This window comes from Neoarius graeffei, chromosome 1 (genome assembly GCF_027579695.1).
Source record: "Neoarius graeffei isolate fNeoGra1 chromosome 1, fNeoGra1.pri, whole genome shotgun sequence".
Lineage (NCBI taxonomy): Eukaryota > Metazoa > Chordata > Actinopteri > Siluriformes > Ariidae > Neoarius > Neoarius graeffei.
The window spans coordinates 108,106,516-108,125,463 of record NC_083569.1 but is presented as its reverse complement, the minus strand read 5'-3'; the positions used below and the strand labels follow the sequence as shown (position 1 = coordinate 108,125,463).

At 43.5% G+C, this 18,948-nt stretch overlaps 1 protein-coding gene across 1 annotated transcript in view; it reads right to left on the bottom strand.

The window, feature by feature from the left end:
• Positions 1-18,948, bottom strand: part of LOC132881686 (zinc finger protein 850-like) — a 79,320-nt gene that overhangs the window by 53,996 nt on the left and 6,376 nt on the right. The window contains 3 exon segments of the mRNA XM_060914434.1: positions 3,326-3,490; positions 3,555-3,561; positions 3,666-5,130. Coding sequence (XP_060770417.1) covers positions 3,326-3,490; positions 3,555-3,561; positions 3,666-5,130 — 1,637 coding nt within the window.

Sequence of the window (18,948 nt, the reverse complement as noted above, 5' to 3'; positions counted from 1 at the left end):
AATAGTGAATAGAGTCCTACTGTGTGTAATTTACCCTCAGCATAAATACACTTGTTCTGTGAAGGCTTCAGTGGTTTGTTAGAGAACACTGAAGAACAAACAGCATCATGAAGACCAAAAAACTCACCAGACAGGTCAGGGATAAAGTTCTGGAGAAGTTTAAAGCAGGGTTAGGTTATAAAAAATTATCCCAAGCTCTGAACATCTCAAGAAGCACTTTTCAATCCATCATTCAAAAATGGAAAAAGTATGGCACAACTGCAAACCTACCAAGACATGGCCGTCCACCTAAACTGACAGAGCGAGGAAAGCACTGGTCAGAGAAGCAGCCAAGAGGCCCATGATCACTCTGGAGGAGCTGCAGAAATCCACAGCTCAGGTGGGAGAATCTGTGCACAGGACAACTACAAGTCGTACACTCCACAAATCTGGCCTTTTTGGAAGAGTGGCAAGAAGAAAGCCATTGTTGAAAGACCGGCATAAGAAGTCCCGTTTGCAGTTTGCCAGAAGCCATGTAGGGGACACAGCAAAATATGGAAGAAGGTGCTTTGGTCAGATGAGACCAAAGTTGAACTTTTTGGCCTAAATGCAAAGCACTATGTGTGGCGGAAAACTAACACTGCTCATCACCCTGCACACACCATCCCCACTGTGAAACATGGTGGTGGCAGCATCATGCTATGGGGATGCTTTTCTTCAGCAGGGACAGGGAAGCTGGTCAGAGTTGATGGGAAGATGGATGGAGCTAAATACAGGGCAATCCTGGAAGAAAACCTGTTGGAGGCTGCAATAGACTTGAGACTAGGAAGGAGATTCACCTTCCAGCAAGACAATGACCCTAAACATACAGCCAGAGCTACAATGGAATGGTTTAGATCAAAGAATATTCATGTGTTAGAATGGCTCAGTCAAAGTCCAGACCTAAATCCCATTGAGCATCTGTGGCAAGACTTGAAAATTGCTGTTCACAGATGCTCTCCATCCAATCTGGCTGAGCTTGAGCTATTTTGCAAAGAAGAATGGGCAAAAATTTCAGTGTCTAGATGTGCAAAGCTGGTAGAGACATACCACAAAAGACTTGCAGCTGTAATTGCAGCAAAAGGTGGCTCTACAAAGTATTGACACAAGTGGGCTGAATACTAATGCACATCACATTTTTCAGATTTTTATTTGTTTAAAATTTTGAAGACCATTTATCATTTTCGTTTCACTTCACAATTATGTGCTACTCTGTGTTGGTCTATCACATAAAATCTCAATAAAGAACTTTTAAGTTCGTGGTTGTAAGGTGGAAAAATGTGAAAAAGTTCAAGGGGTATGAATACTTTTTCAAGGCACTGTATGCAAACCTGCTTTGAAAAGGTACAGTGAAAAAAATTGTGGACATCTGTGAAGCAATCATGAATGTGTCCATTTTGATATCTTTTTTAAAATGGGGATTGCTAAGGACTTTATATAGTACAACCCCAATTCCATAAATTTCAGACACTGTGCAAAAGGCAAATAAAACGCAGAATATAATGATTTGCAAATCTTGGAAACCCAACATTTCACCGAATAGTCCAAAGACAATAGCAAATCTTGAAACTGGGCAATTTTATTATATTTTGAAAAATATATGCTCATTTTGAATTTGATGCCAGCAACACGTTACAAAAAAGTTGGGACAGGGGCATGTTTAGCACGATGTTGCATCGCCTCTACTTTTAACAATACTCTGCAAACATTTGGGAACTGAGGAGACCAATTGCTATAGTTTTTGAGAGAGAAATGTTGTCCCATTCTTGCCCGATATACAATTTCAGTTGCTCAACAGTTTGGGGTCTCCTTTGTTGTATTTTGAACATCGTAAATGCACCAAAAGTTTTAAATGGGAGACAGGTCTGGACTGCAGGCAAGCCAGTTTAGCACCTAGACTCTCTTACTATGGAGCCATGCGGTTTAAATATGTGCAGAAAGCAGTTTGGCATCATCTTGCGGAAAGAAGGAAAGCCTTCCCTGAAAAAGGTTTTGTCTGGATGGCAGCATATTGCTCTGAAACATGCATATATCATTCAGCATTAATGATGCCTTCCCAGATGTACAAGCTACCCATGTCATGTGCACTAACGCACCCGCATACCATCACAGACGCTGGCTTTTGAACTGTGCACTGATCAGCTGGATGGTCCCTCTCCTCTTTAGCCTGAAGGATGTGGTGTCCATGATTTTTAAAAAGAATTTCTACTTTTGATTCGTCAGACCTCAGGACAATTTTCCACTTTGCCCCAGTTCATCGTAAAAGAGAAAAGGTGGCGGTGTTTCTGGATATTGTTTATAACTGGTTTTGATTTGCATTTGTGGATGCAGTAATGAACTGTTGTCACAGATTATGGTTTTCTGAAGTGTTCCTGAGCCAATACAGCAATTTCCACTGTAGACACGTGTCTGCTTTTAATGCAGTGTCTCCTGAGGGCCTGAAGATCACAGGCATCCAATGTCCGTTTTCAACCTTGTCTTGTATACAGAGATTTCTGCAGATTCTCTGACTCTTTTAATGATATTATGGACCACAGATGACATGACCCCCAAATTCGTTGCAATTTTATCTTGAGGAACGTTATTCTTAAATTCTTGCACTGCTTGCTCAGTCTTTCACAGAATGGTGAACCCCTCCTTATCTTTACTTCTGAGAGACTCCACCTCTCTGAGATGCTCTTTTTATACCCAGCCATGTCACTGACCCATTGTCAATTAACTGAATGAGTTTTTTTTAAGCATTACACGTTTTTCAGTATTTTCTTGCCCCATCCCAACTTTTCTGAAACGTGTCTTTGTATTATTTTCAATTAAATATAGGGTTTCCATGATTAGCAAAAAATCATATTTAGCTATTTACGTTTTACACACACTGTCCCAAATTTTTGGAATTGGGTTTGTAAACTACCCAAGCAGATTTCTTCATTTTTGACTTAAGAAAAGTTAAATCTGACTACTTCAAAATACTCATGTCTCAGCAGTGTATTTGTCAAATTTCTTAATCTATTCATTATGGGAAAACATTTTTAAAGGTCTTTCATGAAAACACAATCACTGAATCTTGAAAACAATAATGGATGGTCAGAGTTTTAGCTAAAATTTCCGATTACCATTTTAAAAAAGGAATATAAAAAGATATCTTAACTTGACAAATTTCCATGTCAAGAGCTGTTGGTTTTATTGTTAGGGCACTTGTGTTTCCGAAACAAACAAACAAACAATCTTGAATGAATAAAGCTCCCTCCACATTGTCCACACTGATAGGGCTTCTGTTCTTTATGAATCTGCAGATGGCTGCGGAAGGCACTTGGGTGACAAACTCTTCCCACACTGTCCACAATGATATGGCTTCTCTCCTGTGTGGATACGTTCATGCCGTTGGAGACTACCCTGACGAGCAAAACTTTTCCCACACTGTCCACAATGATACGGCTTCTCTCCTGTGTGGAGACGCTCATGCAGTTGGAGATGACTCCGACAAGGAAAATTTTTCCAACACAGCCCACAGTAATATGGCTTCTCGCCTGTGGGGACACGCTCATGCTGTTAGAGATTACTCAGACAAGCAAAACCCTTACAACACTGTCCACAATGATGCGATTTCTCTCCTGTTTGGATACGCTCATGATAGTGGAGATAATTCCAACAAGTAAAACCCTTCCCAAACTGTCCACAGCGATACGGCTTCTCTCCTGTGTGGATACGCTCATGCTTTTGGAGATGACTCCGCTGAGTAAAACTCTTCCCACACTGTCTACAGTAATATGGCTTCTCTCTTGTGTGGATACGCTGGTGCTGTTGGAGATGACTCTTAGAAGTAAAAGTCTTCCCACACTGTCCACAGTGATCCAAATTCTCTCCTGTGTGGATCCGCTGGTGCTGTTGGAGATAACTCTGAGAAGTAAAACTCTTCCCACACTGTCCACAGTGATACGGCTTCTCTCCTGTGTGGATGCGCTCATGCCGTTGGAGAGTACTCTTACAAGCAAAACTCTTCCCACACTGTCCACAGTGATACGGCTTCTCTCCTGTGTGGATACACTCATGCTTTTGGAGATGACTCCACTGAGTAAAACACTTCTCACACTGTCCACAGTGATATGGCTTCTCTCCTGTGTGGATGCGCTCATGCTGTCGGAGAGTACTCTGCTGAGTAAAATTCCTCCCACACTGTCCACAGTGATACGGCTTCTCTCCTGTGTGGATATGCTCATGCTGTTGGAGATAACTCTTAGAAGTAAAACTCCTCCCACACTGTCCACAGTAATACGGCTTCTCTCCTGTGTGGATGCGCTCATGCTGTCGGAGAGTACTCTTAGAAGTAAAACTCCTCCCACACTGTCCACAGTAATACGGCTTCTCTCCTGTGTGGATACGCTCATGCCGTTGGAGAGTACTCTTAGAAGTAAAACTCCTCCCACACTGTCCACAGTGATACGGCTTCTCTCCTGTGTGGATGCGCTCATGCTGTCGGAGAGTACTCTGCTGAGTAAAACTCCTCCCACACTGTCCACAGTGATACGGTTTCTCTCCTGTATGGATGCGCTCATGCTTTTGGAGATGACTCCACTGAGTAAAACACTTCTCACACTGTCCACAGTGATATGGCTTCTCTCCTGTGTGGATGCGCTCATGCTTTTGGAGATTACTCTGCTGAGTAAAATTCCTCCCACACTGTTCACAGTGATACAGCTTCTCTCCTGTGTGGATGCGCTCATGCTGGTGGAGATAACTCTTAGAATTAAAATTCCTCCCACACTGTCCACAGTGATATGGCTTCTCTCCTGTGTGGATGCGCTCATGCTGTCGGAGAGTACGCTTAGAAGTAAAATTCCTCCCACACTGTCCACAGTGATACGGCTTCTCTCCTGTGTGGATGCGCTCATGCTGTTGGAGAGTACTCTGCTGAGTAAAACTCCTCCCACACTGTCCACAGTGATACGGCTTCTCTCCTGTGTGGATGCGCTCATGCCGTTGGAGAGTACTCTGCTGAGTAAAACTCCTCCCACACTGTCCACAGTGATACAGCTTCTCTCTGATATGGATGCACTGGTGATATTTTAATTGGTGACTCTTCATAAAACTTTTCCCACAATCTGAGCAGTGGCACATCTGGAAAACAATGAAATGATTCAAGATGCTTCACTCACATATTATATACACATACACACAAAGAAAGTGCGAGAGAGACACACTGACTGTTACGTGGCTGCACAAAGATATGAAGTTTATCTTTGAGTAGTGAATGTATCACGCAGAGTGAACGAGTGATATTTTTCAACATAAGAAAACAAGCTTCATCACGCCACCATGAAAATGTTGTATCAGAGACATATCCACAAAAAATACTCAATTTAATCAAAAGAATTTAAGTTTTGAACCAGGTCCCCATATTGTCAGCATGCCAAGTCAGCAGGAAAACACTGGGAGTGAAGATATTGGCAAAAGTCACTCTGATCCGCAATGTATTTTGGATGAAAAATGCGAGCTTTTCAACAAGAATCTAAACTTCATATCTTCAAGCCAACATGATTTTTCTTATCATACAGACACATTTACAAAGTACCCAAATTTATCAAAACAATTCATTGATGCGGGCGGCACGGTGGTGTAGTGGTTAGCGCTGTCACCTCACAGCAAGAAGGTCCAGGTTCGAGCCCCGTGGCCGGTGAGGGCCTTTCTGTGCAGAGTTTGCATGTTCTCCCCGTGTCCGCGTGGGTTTCTTCTGGGTGCTCCGGTTTCCCCCACAGTCCAAAGACAGTCAAAAATGAGGTAGTGCGGAATAGTGCAAATGAGCAAGGTAAAGTGAGATATGCGGTCCCTGAGTTCAGTGTCTTAATGAACGATGAGGTGTGTGTGTGTGTGTGTATGTGTGTGTGTGTTGGGGGGGGGGGGGGGGAACTGAGGATGACCTGTCAGATGCTGAAGGGGGGTGTGCGAACAGAATCTGTGGCAGGGGGCAGAGGGGGGAGGAGGAGCAGAACAGGGAGGGAGTTGAGCCTCCTGACTGCCTGGTGAAAGAAACTGTTCTTGAGCCTGCTGGTTTTGGCCCAGAGACTCCGCAGTCTCCTCCGCGACAGCAGCAGGCTGAAGAAGCTGTGAGATGGGTGGGTGGGGTCACCTGCAATCCTGATGGCTTTGCGGGTGAGGCGGGAGTTATAAATATCCACTAGAGAAGGGAGAGAGACATCAATGATCCTCTCGGCTGCTCTCACGATGCGCTGCAGAGACTTGCAGCAGGACACAGTGCAGGCGCCATACCACATGGTGATGCAGCTGGTCAGGATGTTCTCGATGGTGCCTCTGTAGAAAGTGTGCATGATGGGGGCCGGGGCTCTTGCTCTCAGTTTGCGGAGGAAGTACAGATGCTGTTGGGCTTTTTTGGCCAGTGATGCGGTGTTGTTGCTCCAGGACAGGTCTTCAGAGATGTGCACACCCAGAAACTTGGTGCTGCTCACCCTCTCCACTGCAGCACTGTTGATAGATAGTGGAGCATGCTAGGTGTGCTCTCTCCTGAAGTCCACAACAATCTCCTTCGTCTTCTCCACGTTCAGACGGAGATTGTTGTCCTTGCACCACATGGCCAAGCGGCTCACCTCACTCCTGTAGATTGTCTCATCACCATTGTTGATGAGACCCACCCCAGTCGTGTCATCCGCAAACTTAATGAAGAGATTTGAGCTGGATGTTGGTGTGCAGTCGTGGGTCAGCAGAGTGAAGAGGAGGGGGCTTAGCACACATCCTTGGGGGGGCCCCCGTGTTCAGTGTGATGGTGCTGGAGGAGTTGCTGCCGACCTGTACAGTCTGTGGTCTCCCCGTCAGGAAGTCCAGCAGCCAGCTGCACAGGGAGGTGTTGAGTCCCAGTTGGTCCAGTTTGTGAATGTATGGCATATTTGACAATCAAATTGACTTGACATGCAGGTTAGGTTAACTGGTGACTCTAAATTGACCGTAGGTGTGAATGTGAGGGTGAATAGTTGTCTGTGTCTATGTGTCAGCCCTGTGATGACCTGGCAACTTGTCCAGGGTGTACCCCGCCTTTTGCCCGTAGTCAGCTGGGATAGGCTCCAGCTTGCCTGTGACCCTGTAGAACAGGATAAAGCGGCTAGAGATAATGAGATGAGACTTCTGCATTATCAAGTCAGCACACAAACATTTTAGAGTTCCAAGCATTTGTTTTATAAACATAAAACATAATGAAAACATCATGAAGGCTACTGGGTTTTGCTGCAAAATTAAGATGCGAGTGTGACAGTCAAAGTGCCCAGAAGAACTGTGGCTGCAAGATGCTCAGTCAAACCTACAACTCCTTTCTTCATCAAACTGCACTCATTGTACCGGAGTTTTTTTCCCCTCTTTTTTTTAAAATAAAGAGATAAAGGGTTGTCTTACACCAAATATTGACTGTTTTATTATTATGGCTTACTGCTGTTCATAGTATTTTTCTATTTTTACATATTGAAACATTTCATTATTTTTGAAGCTGTTTTTGGTCGACATAATTTCTTTAAACAGTACTACACACACGCCATAAAATAAAATAAAAAACCTGACATGTAAAGTGAATTACATTATGTTGTTTCAGTGGCACATATCAAGGGGTAGGATGTATTTGGCAGTAAGAGAACAGTCAGTTCTCAAAGTTGGCGTGTTGGAAGCAGGAGAAATGGGCAAGCGTAAGGATCTGAGCGACTCTGACAAGGGCCAAATATTGTAATGGTGAGATTATAATAATAATAATAAAAAAATAAAATAAAACCCTCAGATTTGCCTCCAACACAGAGGACGTCCTCAAAGTGCCAACAGCGACAGTACCTCCTGAGGAAGTTTAAAGCATAGACGCAGAGCCATGGCCTTACTTTCGTTTATAAATGCCTTGAGACCTCAAGAATGGCACAAAGTTTTAAGCGTTAACAATAAATCTAATATAGTAATTTTTATGATTAAAGTGATTTATATAGGTAGAGGTCTGAGTGAATGACCTTGACATCTGTGACATCACAGCAGGAAGTCTATTGGTCTCATCGCCATTTCCGCTATACTAAAACACAGCTGACTGCAACCCCGATCCTCCATTTTGAGCTAATTTATCCCCATGCCACGTAGATGTGTTGCTGCACTTGCCAGCAACATGACAGAAGGTGGATTTATGTTGCATTCATGGGCCAAGAATGTTCAAACTGCAAAGATCTGGACGCGTTTTGCGAGAAGTTCACGGGCACATTGGGCACCTACGAAGTGGTCTCTCCTCTGCTCTGCACATTTTACTGAAGACTCGTACGAGACCTCTGATCTGTTGAGGAGCATTCTCGCTCTCAGAGGTTAGTCAGAACTCAAATGTGCTCTTTAGCTCATACACACTCTCCCTTCCCTATCTTTGGGCAGGGAATCTCGCCAACATAGAGGATGACGATGACTAGGAGCTTGAGCCTCCCGCATGCTTTGCTGGAGAACATCCCAACAATCACCACCTCACCAATCACTGCCTCTGGGATGCTGACTGATGCCAGCATGTGCTTTAGACTGGTTTGGGGTCCCCGTCACCTGCACGACCCACATGGTGCAATCTCCCTACACTCCCTGTTCTCTGATTTTTTATTAAATCACATCACTTTTTGCACTGAAGATTGGGTTTGTGCCCTTGCCCCCCCCCCTTTGCAGCAGGAGCGTCAAACAAGTTATATTTTAAAAATCCACTTTTAATGATCAAAAATGCAGTAAAATGGCACATGGACATGGTTTACATTTTGACTTGCGACAGAATGCAATGTACCCTTGTAGGGGAGTCACATATCGAGACTTGCCATCTGTCATGCAGTTAATGTTAACGGTAATCATTAATTATAAATACAGTTAGGTCCATAAATATTTGGACAGGGACAACATTTTTCTAATTTTGGTTCTGTACATTACCACAATGAATTGTGAACAAAACAATTCAGATGCAGTTGAATTTCAGACTTTCAGCTTTAATTCAGTGGGTTGACCAAAATGATTACATAAAAATGTGAGGAACTAAAGCATTTTTTAAACACAATCCCTTCATTTCAGGGGCTCAAAAGTAATGGACAAATTTAATAATTGTAAATAAAATGTTCATTTCTAATACTTGGTTGAAAACCCTTTGTTGGCAATGACTGCCTGAAGTCTTGAACTCATGGACATCACCAGATGCTGTTTCTCCTCCTTTTTAATGCTCTGCCAGGCCTTTACTGCAGCGGTTTTCAGTTGCTGTTTGTCGGCCTTTCTGTCTGAAGTTTAGTCTAACAAGTGAAATGCATGCTCAATTGGGTTGAGATCAGGTGACTGACTTGGCCATTCAAGAATATTCCACTTCTTTGCTTTAATAAACTCCTGGGTTGCTTTGGCTTTATGTTTTGGGTCATTGTCCATCTGTATTATGAAACGCCGACCAATCAATTTGGCTGGATTTGAGCACACAGTATGTCTCTGAATACCTCAGAATTCATCCAGCTGCTTCTGTCCTGTGTCACATCATCAATAAACACTAGTGACCCAGTGCCACTGGCAGCCATGCATGCCCAAGCCATCACACTGCCTCTGCCGTGTTTTACAGATGATGTGGCATGCTTTGGATCATGAGCTGCACCACGCCTTTGCCATACTTTTTTCTTTCCATCATTCTGGTAGAGGTTGATCTTGGTTTCATCTGTCCAAAGAATGTTCTTCCAGAACTGTGCTGGCTTTTTTAGATGTTTTTTTAGCAAAGTCCAATCTAGACTTTTTATTCTTGAGGCTTATGAGAGGCTTGCACCATGCAGTGAACCCTCTGTATTTACTTTCACACAGTCTTCTCTTTATGGTAGATTTGGATATTGATAGGCCTACCTCCTGGAGAGTGTTGTTCACTTGGTTGGCTGTTGTGAAGGGGTTTCTCTTCACCATGGAAATTATTCTGCGATCATCCACCACTGTTGTCTTCTGTGGGCATCCAGGTCTTTTTGCATTGATGAGTTTACCAGTGCTTTCTTTCTTTCTCAGGATGTACCAAACTGTAGATTTTGCCACTCCTAATATTGTAGCAATTTCTCGGATGGGTTTTTTCTGTTTTCGCAGCTTAAGGATGGCTTGTTTCACCTGCATGGAGAGCTCCTTTGACCGCATGTTTTCTTCACAGCAAAATCTTCCATATGCAAGCACCACACCTCAAATCAACTCCAGGCCTTTTATCTGCTTAAAGGACCCATGGCATGGTGGTTTGTTGATGCTTTAAACGGGATCGTGGAGGCTTCTGGATGTTATATCCGCAGCCTTTCTCGAAATGAACCCTCGGAACGTAGATATAGCCTCCTGGAAGAAAGCCCCATTTCAGCCCTTTTCCCAGTGCGTCGTTTTGCTAATGAGAAGCATGGAGGCGGGGAAGGGTAGAGGGTGGGGGCGTGCCATGGGGGGAGGGGGAGGGGCTGCTGTCTGCCTCCCAAGCCGGCTGAGAGCGCTCCTCATCGGGCACAGCCAGGTGGGCGAATGCCCTGGTCCGTCCGCCCTGTCTAAAAAAATGGTACAACTCGAGCCCATGGTAAAACTGGGACTTTGTCGGGTTTTTTTCAGCCTGAGGCCCATGGTAAAACTGAGCAGTTTTACCATGGAGGAGTGGGGACTTTGCCGTTTCCTCCCCCCAACTCGCCCCTGGGAGAACCGCTGCCTCCACAGGCGGCCGGTGCCGCTGGAGGGCCGCCCGCGCGACCTCGGCTCCCCACAAAAGATTGGATCTAGGGCTGACTTTCAATGGATCACAGCGATGGAGCTGCTCTGCCACTCACGACACCCCGGCCCAGAATCAAGGAAAAATACCGCGCGCTGACGTCATTAAGGTGCGACGGGAGGAAATAAAATAAATTCAACAAATGTTTGGGTTTTTACTAAACAAACAAACAAATAAAATGAATGAGTGACTTAAAAAAAAGAATGTGGGTGCCTTTGTAAAAACTGTTTTGATTGGCTATTAAAACAGAGGTAGCGCAGATTACTTGGCTAACTGCAGGAAACGGTTAGCTGCACAGCTAATGTAGCCATTGCAAACGCACCGATTTTAAAACACGGCAAAACGACTTAACAGTTATACACTTACTTGTTCGCTGTTTGTGGCTGATGCGGCAGGGATGCTTGGTACGGACCCAGGCTTCAGTGACAGTTGATGTGCAAAACCTGCCCTGTACTGTCCCAAGTTGTGGAAACATTCCTCAGGAAAATGCTTCCGACAAACATACACCGTCTTAGGTAGACTCGACGGCGTATTATTGAAGTAAATAAAATTAAGCCACTGCGTCTTCAGGGGCTCTCCCGTCTGCAGTAAAAACAGACTCTTTTCTGTGTTGTCACATCCATGTACAGCGCAATTTCCATGTTTTGCTCACTTAGGTGATGCCATGTTGTTGTGTCCTCTATGGTCTCCTCACTACAACTGGGCGGGCAATCCATACGGTGGGTGGGAATCCAGAGGGGGGGCGTGGGGATCATCTCCCTTGCTGACGTAGTAAAGGGAAGAGCTCATCAACGCGCCGTTTTGACGCGCCATTCTCAAATGTTGGGCATAGTTTGGTTTACACATTATGAAATTTCTAGCCACTGGGGTGACTTAAGAAGGTCAGAGGAACTCATTTTAACATTAAAAAACCTCAGAAAGTGAAAATTTCATGCCATGGGACCTTTAATTGAGAATGACATAACGAAGGAATTGCCCACACCTGCCCATGAAATAGCCTTTGAGTCAATTGTCCAATTACTTTTGGTCCCTTTAAAAACAGGGTGGCACATGTTAAGGAGCTGAAACTCCTAAACCCTTCATCCAATTTTAATGTGGATACCCTCAAATGAAAGCTGAAAGTCTGGACTTTATGTCCATGTCCATTATATAACTATAACTTGAATATGTTTCAGTAAACAGGTAAAAAAAAAACAATTTGTGTCAGTGTCCAAATATATATGGACCTAACTGTATATACGAGTTTATGAATGAATGAATTTATTTATTTCGAACATGTATAAAAAAAATGTAACTATTTGTACATACAAAAGAAAGAACACGAGAAAGTGACAAAAAAATTAATAAATAAAATACATAAAGAGCTCAGACATTACAATACACCGCACATTGTTCGAAAAAGGAGTGGGAAGAAGTACAATACTTTTTTTAATTTCCCACCCCTTTTTAACTACCCCGAAATTCAAACTTCATTAATACACCGAAAAAAATATACCATATATACACTTCATGAATATCTATATAATTACAAAAATAGATATATACTACACACCATATATATATATATATATATATATATATATATATATATATATATATATACACACACACACACACTTCCTAAATATCTATATAAATATTTAATTACAAAATATATACTACATTCCATATATACACTTCACAAATATCTATATAAATATATAATTACAAAAATATATATACTATATACACCATATATACACTGCATAAATATCTATATAAATATATAATTACAAAAATAAATATCTACTACATACCTATCCCTGTAAATATGAATATATAAACTATCCCCATAAATAAATACATACCATATATACCATATACTAAATTAGTTCTAATATAACAATCAACTCTATTCTATTTATCCCTCATCATCCTCCATTGACATACTTCCTCTTCTATATACTTGTTTAAAAATATTTTTGTACCTTCTTTTAAACAGATTTATATTTGCACTTTGTTTTATTTCTGTCTCCAGTCTGTTCCATAAAGTCACCCCACAGCTCGATACACACGTTTTTCATATTTATTCGACCCTTTGGTTTAAAATTTAGGTCTCCCCTTAGATTATATCCCCCCTCGTTCTCACTAAACATTCCTTGTATATTTTTGGCAATAGATTATTTCTCGCTTTATACATTATTTGTGCTGTTCTGAATTTGACCAGATCCATAAATTTCAACATGTGTGATTTTATGAACAGTGGGTTTGTGTGATCTCTGTATCCTGTTTTGTTTATTGTCCTTATTGCTCTTTTCTGTATTGCACATATCGGCTGCAGAGTGGTTTTGTAGGTGTTTCCCCAGACTTGACACAGTAAGTCAGATATGGCAAAAATAATGAGTAATATAGAGTATGCAAAGATTTGCAATCAAGAATATGTTTTGTTTTCCACAGAATTGCTGAGCACTTTGCCAGTTTTGCTCGTACGTATCCTACATGAGGTTTCCAGCAGACTTTATGATCCAAAAATCACACCAAGAAATTTTATTTCCTGTACCATTTCTATCTTAGTATTGTCTATTGTCAATTCTACATTACAATCTATTTTGTGTCTCCCAAACAACATGATCTTTGTTTTGCTTAGATTTAATGACAATTTATTTTTGTCAAACCATAGCTTTAGTTTATTTATTTCAGTTGTGATTGTCTCTAAAGTCCACTGCAAATTCTCACCCGAACAAAAAATATTGGTGTCATCTGCAAACAAAACAAATTTCAGTACTCGCGAAATTCTACGTGTCATTAATATATAATATGAATAATTTCGGACCTAATATTGACCCCTGTGGTACCCCACATGTAATGTTCATGAAATGAGATTTATGGTCACCTATCTGCACAAACTGTTGCCTGTTTCTTAGATAGCTCGACAGCCAGCTCCACCCAACTCCCCTAACACCACACTTTTCTAGTTTACTTAATAATATACTATGACAGGGGTATCCAAACTGATCCATAAAGGGCCGTGTGGCTGCAGGTTTTCATTCCAGCCATGCAGCAGCACACCTGACTTGGCTCATTCAATCAACTGAACTGTCTTCACACAGTCAAATACTTGCAGAGTACACACCCACCCTTGATTAAAAAGGGTGGGTGTGTCAGTTGATTGAATAAGCCAAATCAGGTGTGCTGCTGCATGGCTGGAATGAAAACCTGCAGCCACATGGCCCTTTATGGATCAGTTTGGACACCCCTGTACTATGATCAATGGTATCGAATGCTTTTTTTAGGTCCACAAATACTCCAATTGCTATTTTTTTTATTGTCTATACATTTTGTGATTTCCTCTATTAGTTCCATTAGTGCCATCGATGTTGATCTGTCCGTTCTGAATCCATATTGACTGTCTGTAAGGAGGTTGTGTTTTTCAATGAATTTGTCCAGTCTATCTGAAAAAAGTTTGAGTATTTTGGAGAATTGGGGGAGTAAAGAAACAGGCCTGTAGTTTGTGAAATGGTGTCTATCTCCGGTTTTAAACAATGGTATCACTTTTGCAATTTTCATTTTGTCTGGAAATGTACCTGATTGAAAAGATAAATTGAAGATGTGGGTGAGTGGTTTCACAATTCCCTCAATAACTGTCTTTACTGTTAACATGTCTATATCATTCCAGTCTGTAGAGGTTTTGTTTTTACATTTTCTTACAATTTGGATAATTTCTTCCTCATCAGTTGCAGTTAGAAAAATTGTACTTGGATTTCTATCCCCCATATCTTCTATGTCCCCACATTGTGTTGTCTCGGGTTCCTTTATTTTTGCCGCTAAATTTGGTCCCACATTTACAAATAATTGGTTAAAACCATTCACCACATCCTCCATATTATTTATGGTCTTGTCATTTTCAGTGTAGTACTCCAGGTAATTTGTAGTTTTGGATCCATTTCTCACAATACCATTTAGTACAGTCCATATACCTTTAATATTGTTTTTATTTTTCTCCACTAATTTATTATAATAGTCTTTCTTACATATCCCCATAATATTAGTTAATTTGTTTTTATATTTTTTATATTTTTCCTCTGCCTCTATAGTTCGATGCTTTAAGAATTGTCTGTATAATATATTTTTCTTTTTGCAGGCATTTTGTAGCCCCTTGGTGACCCACGGACTATTTGTATATTTATGTATATTACTGTATTTCTTTATAGGACAATTTTTATTATATAGTTCATTGAATATTATTAAAAATTCCTCATATGCTTTATCAACATATTTTTCTTTATAAACTACATTCCAGTCCTGTATCATTAAGTCATTTTTTATAGCAATCATGGTTTCTTCAGTTTTCACTCTTATACATTTATAATTTTTAGTATCCTTTTTCTTGCTATAATTACAGTAATATACATTAAAAATAGGTAGGTGGTCACTGATATCTGTTAATAGTAGTCCACTCTCTATATTATTTTCCAGGATATTAGTAAATATATTATCTATTAAAGTGGTGCTGTGAGAAGTGATCCTGCTGGGTCTGGTAATAGTTGGATACAGTCCCATACTGAACATTGAGTTAATGAACTCTGTCATTTTATGTTTTTATGATTTAAGAGGTCGATGTTAAAATCACCACAGATGTACATGACCTTCTGTGTAGATTTTATAAACATACTTTCCATCCAATCTATAAAAACTTCTATGCTTGATCCAGGAGACCTGTCTATACAGCTCACTGTTATATTTTTCATTTTTTCACAACATATTTCTACTGTAATACACTCTATCCAATCATCAACAGCTACGTCATTTTGTTATTAATTTTATATTCCAAACTATTATCAACATATATTGCCACTCCCCCTCCTCTTTTGTTCTTTCTGTTTATATAATTAAATTCATATCCGTTCAGCTCAAAATCTACTCCCATCTCATCATTAATCCAAGTCTCTGATATGGCTATTATATTGAATGGAGTATTAAACTGACTGAGATATTCCTTCATTTTATGGAAATTGGCATACAGACTTCTGGTATTGAAATGAATAATTGATATCTTATTTCCTTCTTTGGTTGTTGCATTGTATTGATTTTCAGTATAATACCGGCAGCTGATATTGATGTTGCTGAAAAGATTATTTTCCGGATCAATATTATTTTCCATATCTTGTGTTTTATGCTCAGTATAAAGGAAAGTGTCCAGTTCTTGTGTCCAGTGTCCAGTCCTTGTGTCATGATTGTAAGTTGCTTTGATTGGCTCCCTCAGAATTTGTCCAGTTCCCCAATATCTCGGATGACCAGGATCTTGGCCTCTTCTGGAGATCCCTTCAGCTTTATGAAAATCTTACAGTTTTGTGTCCAAGTGTTCTGGATTTTCCCCCGTTTCCTCAGGAGTCTCGCCTTTCTTGCAATATCTGCATTTTTTTTTAAGTGCTCATTCAGAAAAACATCTGAGCCTTTCAGTTTCCTCCCTTGCTTTAATAGTTGCATCTTAAACCTTCTGTTAGCAAATCATATTATTACAGCCGGTTTTTCTGTGTTGCTTCTCCGTGGGAGAGGGTGACATGCTGCTATGTTAGTATTTTTTACCTCTATACCCTTGGAGTGCAGGAATGTTAACACCTGTTGCTCCACAGAGTTAGCATCCTCCTCTTTCTGCTCCTCTCCGTTTCCTCTTGCCACTGCTCCAGCATATGTCCGGGGTTTTATCTGCAGTCCGGTCACAATGATGTTGTTTACCCGGGTGTACTGCTCCAGCTCCTCCACTCGGTTCTCGAGAAAGACAATCCTCTTTGCCTTCTCTGTGTTCTGCAGCCGCAGATCTCTGACCTCTTCCACCAAGTCCAGGATGGTCTTCTGCTGCATCCTGACAACAGAGATTTCTTCACCCAAAAAGTCGAGGGATTTTTTAATGTCGTTGTGGCAGCGGGGGCGTGGTCAAGCGCCGGTCTGTGACAGGAGGGCGGAGTCAGGGAAGTGGCAGAATCACTACACCTGAGAGCAATTAACCTGTGTTTGTGTGTCTTCCCAGTGACCGTGCCCTACTTAAGGAGGGAGAGCGAGAGCAGAGGAGCTCATCCCCGAACAAGACGCCTGTCGTGTGTGTCTGTTTGAGACAAATATTGTTCACTGAAAAGTGTGGCAATAAAAGCCCTATTCCAAACCCTGATCTCTGTCCTGCCATCCTCTGTGCTCCACCCACCCATACGAACTACCACAGTGGTGCTGAAACCCGGAAAAAAGGAGCACCAGCCGAGCAGCCCCATGGAGTCCTCCCCGTTCGCCGACCTGGTCCACACCCTCGCCACGGCCCAGCAAAGCCAGCACCAGGTGCTCGTCACCCTCCGGAAGGAGCAAGAGCGACGCTTCGAGGCCCTGGTGCTGGCCCAACAAGAAGATCGAGAGGCGTTCCGGTACCTCTTCGCATCGGCGGGGTCCACCAGCGCTCCTACCGCGGGCCCGTCTCCCCTCACCATCACCAAGATGGGCCCGCAGGACGACCCCGAGGCGTTCATCACGCTCTTCGAGCAAGTCGCCGAAGCCACGGGGTGGCCGATGGAGCAGTGCGCCTCCTCCCCCTGCTAACGGGAGAGGCACAGCTGGCCGTGCTACAGCTCCCCGCCGACCGCCGGCTGGCCTACGCGGACCTCCGCCGGGCCATCCTCCAGCGCGTGGGGCGCACCCCAGAGCAGCAGCGTTGCGCTTGGAGGAAGTCGGCTGGCCGTTCGCGTTTGGCCAGTAGCTCCGGGACGCCTGCTGGCGGTGGTTGAGGGCCGACAACCGCGACGCCGAGGAAATCACCGACCAGGCGGTGCTGGAACAATTCGTCGCTCGCTTGCCAGCAGGAACCGCGGAGTGGGTCCAGTGCCACCGCCCGGCGTCGCTGGATCAGGCAGTGGAGCTGGCGGAGGACCATTTGGTGGCTGTCCCAGTGGCAGGACAGCAGATGGCTTCTTTCTCTCTCTCCCCCTCCTCCTGTGTCCCGTCCTCGCCCCATTCCCCCACCAAGGGGGCCGGCGCCACCCCAGCCGGCCCGCCGCACCCGCGGTGCCCTCCCGTTTCTCCCTTCTGTGTCTGTCTCTCCTCCACCTCAGGTGAGTGAGCCCCAGATCACCGGTGCAGAGGGAAAGCCCGGGCCGGTTTGCTGGCACTGCGGGGAGCCGGGCCACCTTCAACAGCAGTGCACGGCAATGGAAGTGGGCGCGGTGGTTTGGATCCCCGACGCGCCAGAGGCCGCCCTCAATCGGGCCGGAGCGTATCGCATACCGGTGAGTATCCAAGGGGATACATATCAGGCGTTGGTGGATTCTGGTTGTAACCAGACCTCAATTCACCAAAGCCTGGTGCAAAATGAGGCACTGGAGGGAGCACAGGGGGTGAAGGTGTTGTGTGTGCACAGGGATGTTCACAGCTACCCTTTGGTGTCGGTCCACATTTTTTTCAGAGGGGAAAAATTTATAGTGAAGGCGGCGGTTAGTCCTCGCCTTACCCACTCTTTAATTTTGGGGACTGATTGGCCGGGATTTCGGAGTTTAATGACACGCCTAGTAAAGAGTGGGTCCTGCCATTTGACAGGGGGAGGTCCCGGTGTCGCTTTGGCGGGAGCAGCTGTCACAGAGCCGTCTACGTCATCTCCGCGTCAGAGTGAGGAGCCGCCGGCTCCTCCTCTCTCTATTGGGGAATCCCTCACGGATTTCCCATTAGAACAATCGCGGGACGAGACTCTGCGACATGCGTTTGACCAAGTGAGAGTAATCGATGGTCAAACGCTCCAGCCGAACGCCACCCCGTCCTTCCCCTACTTCGCAATTATGAAGGATAGGTTATACCAAGTGACGCAGGGCACTCAAACTAAAGAGCGAGTCACGCAGCTTTTGATTCCGAAGAGCCGCCGGGAATTGGTATTCCAGGCGGCTCACTTTAATCCCATGGCTGGACACTTAGGGCAGGATAAGACACTAGCCCGAATAATGGCCCGATTCTATTGGCCGGGGATTCGCGGCGATGTTCGTAGGTGGTGTACGGCATGCCGCGAATGGCAGTTAGTGAATCCAGCGGCCATTCAAAAAGCGCCTTTGCGCCCTCTTCCATTGATCGAGACCCCGTTTGAGAGAATTGGGATGGATCTCGTCGGGCCATTAGATCGGTCAGCACGGGGGTACGGCTTTATATTAGTTCTGGTGGACTATGCAACGCGATACCCGGAAGCAGTGCCTCTGCGCAATATCTCA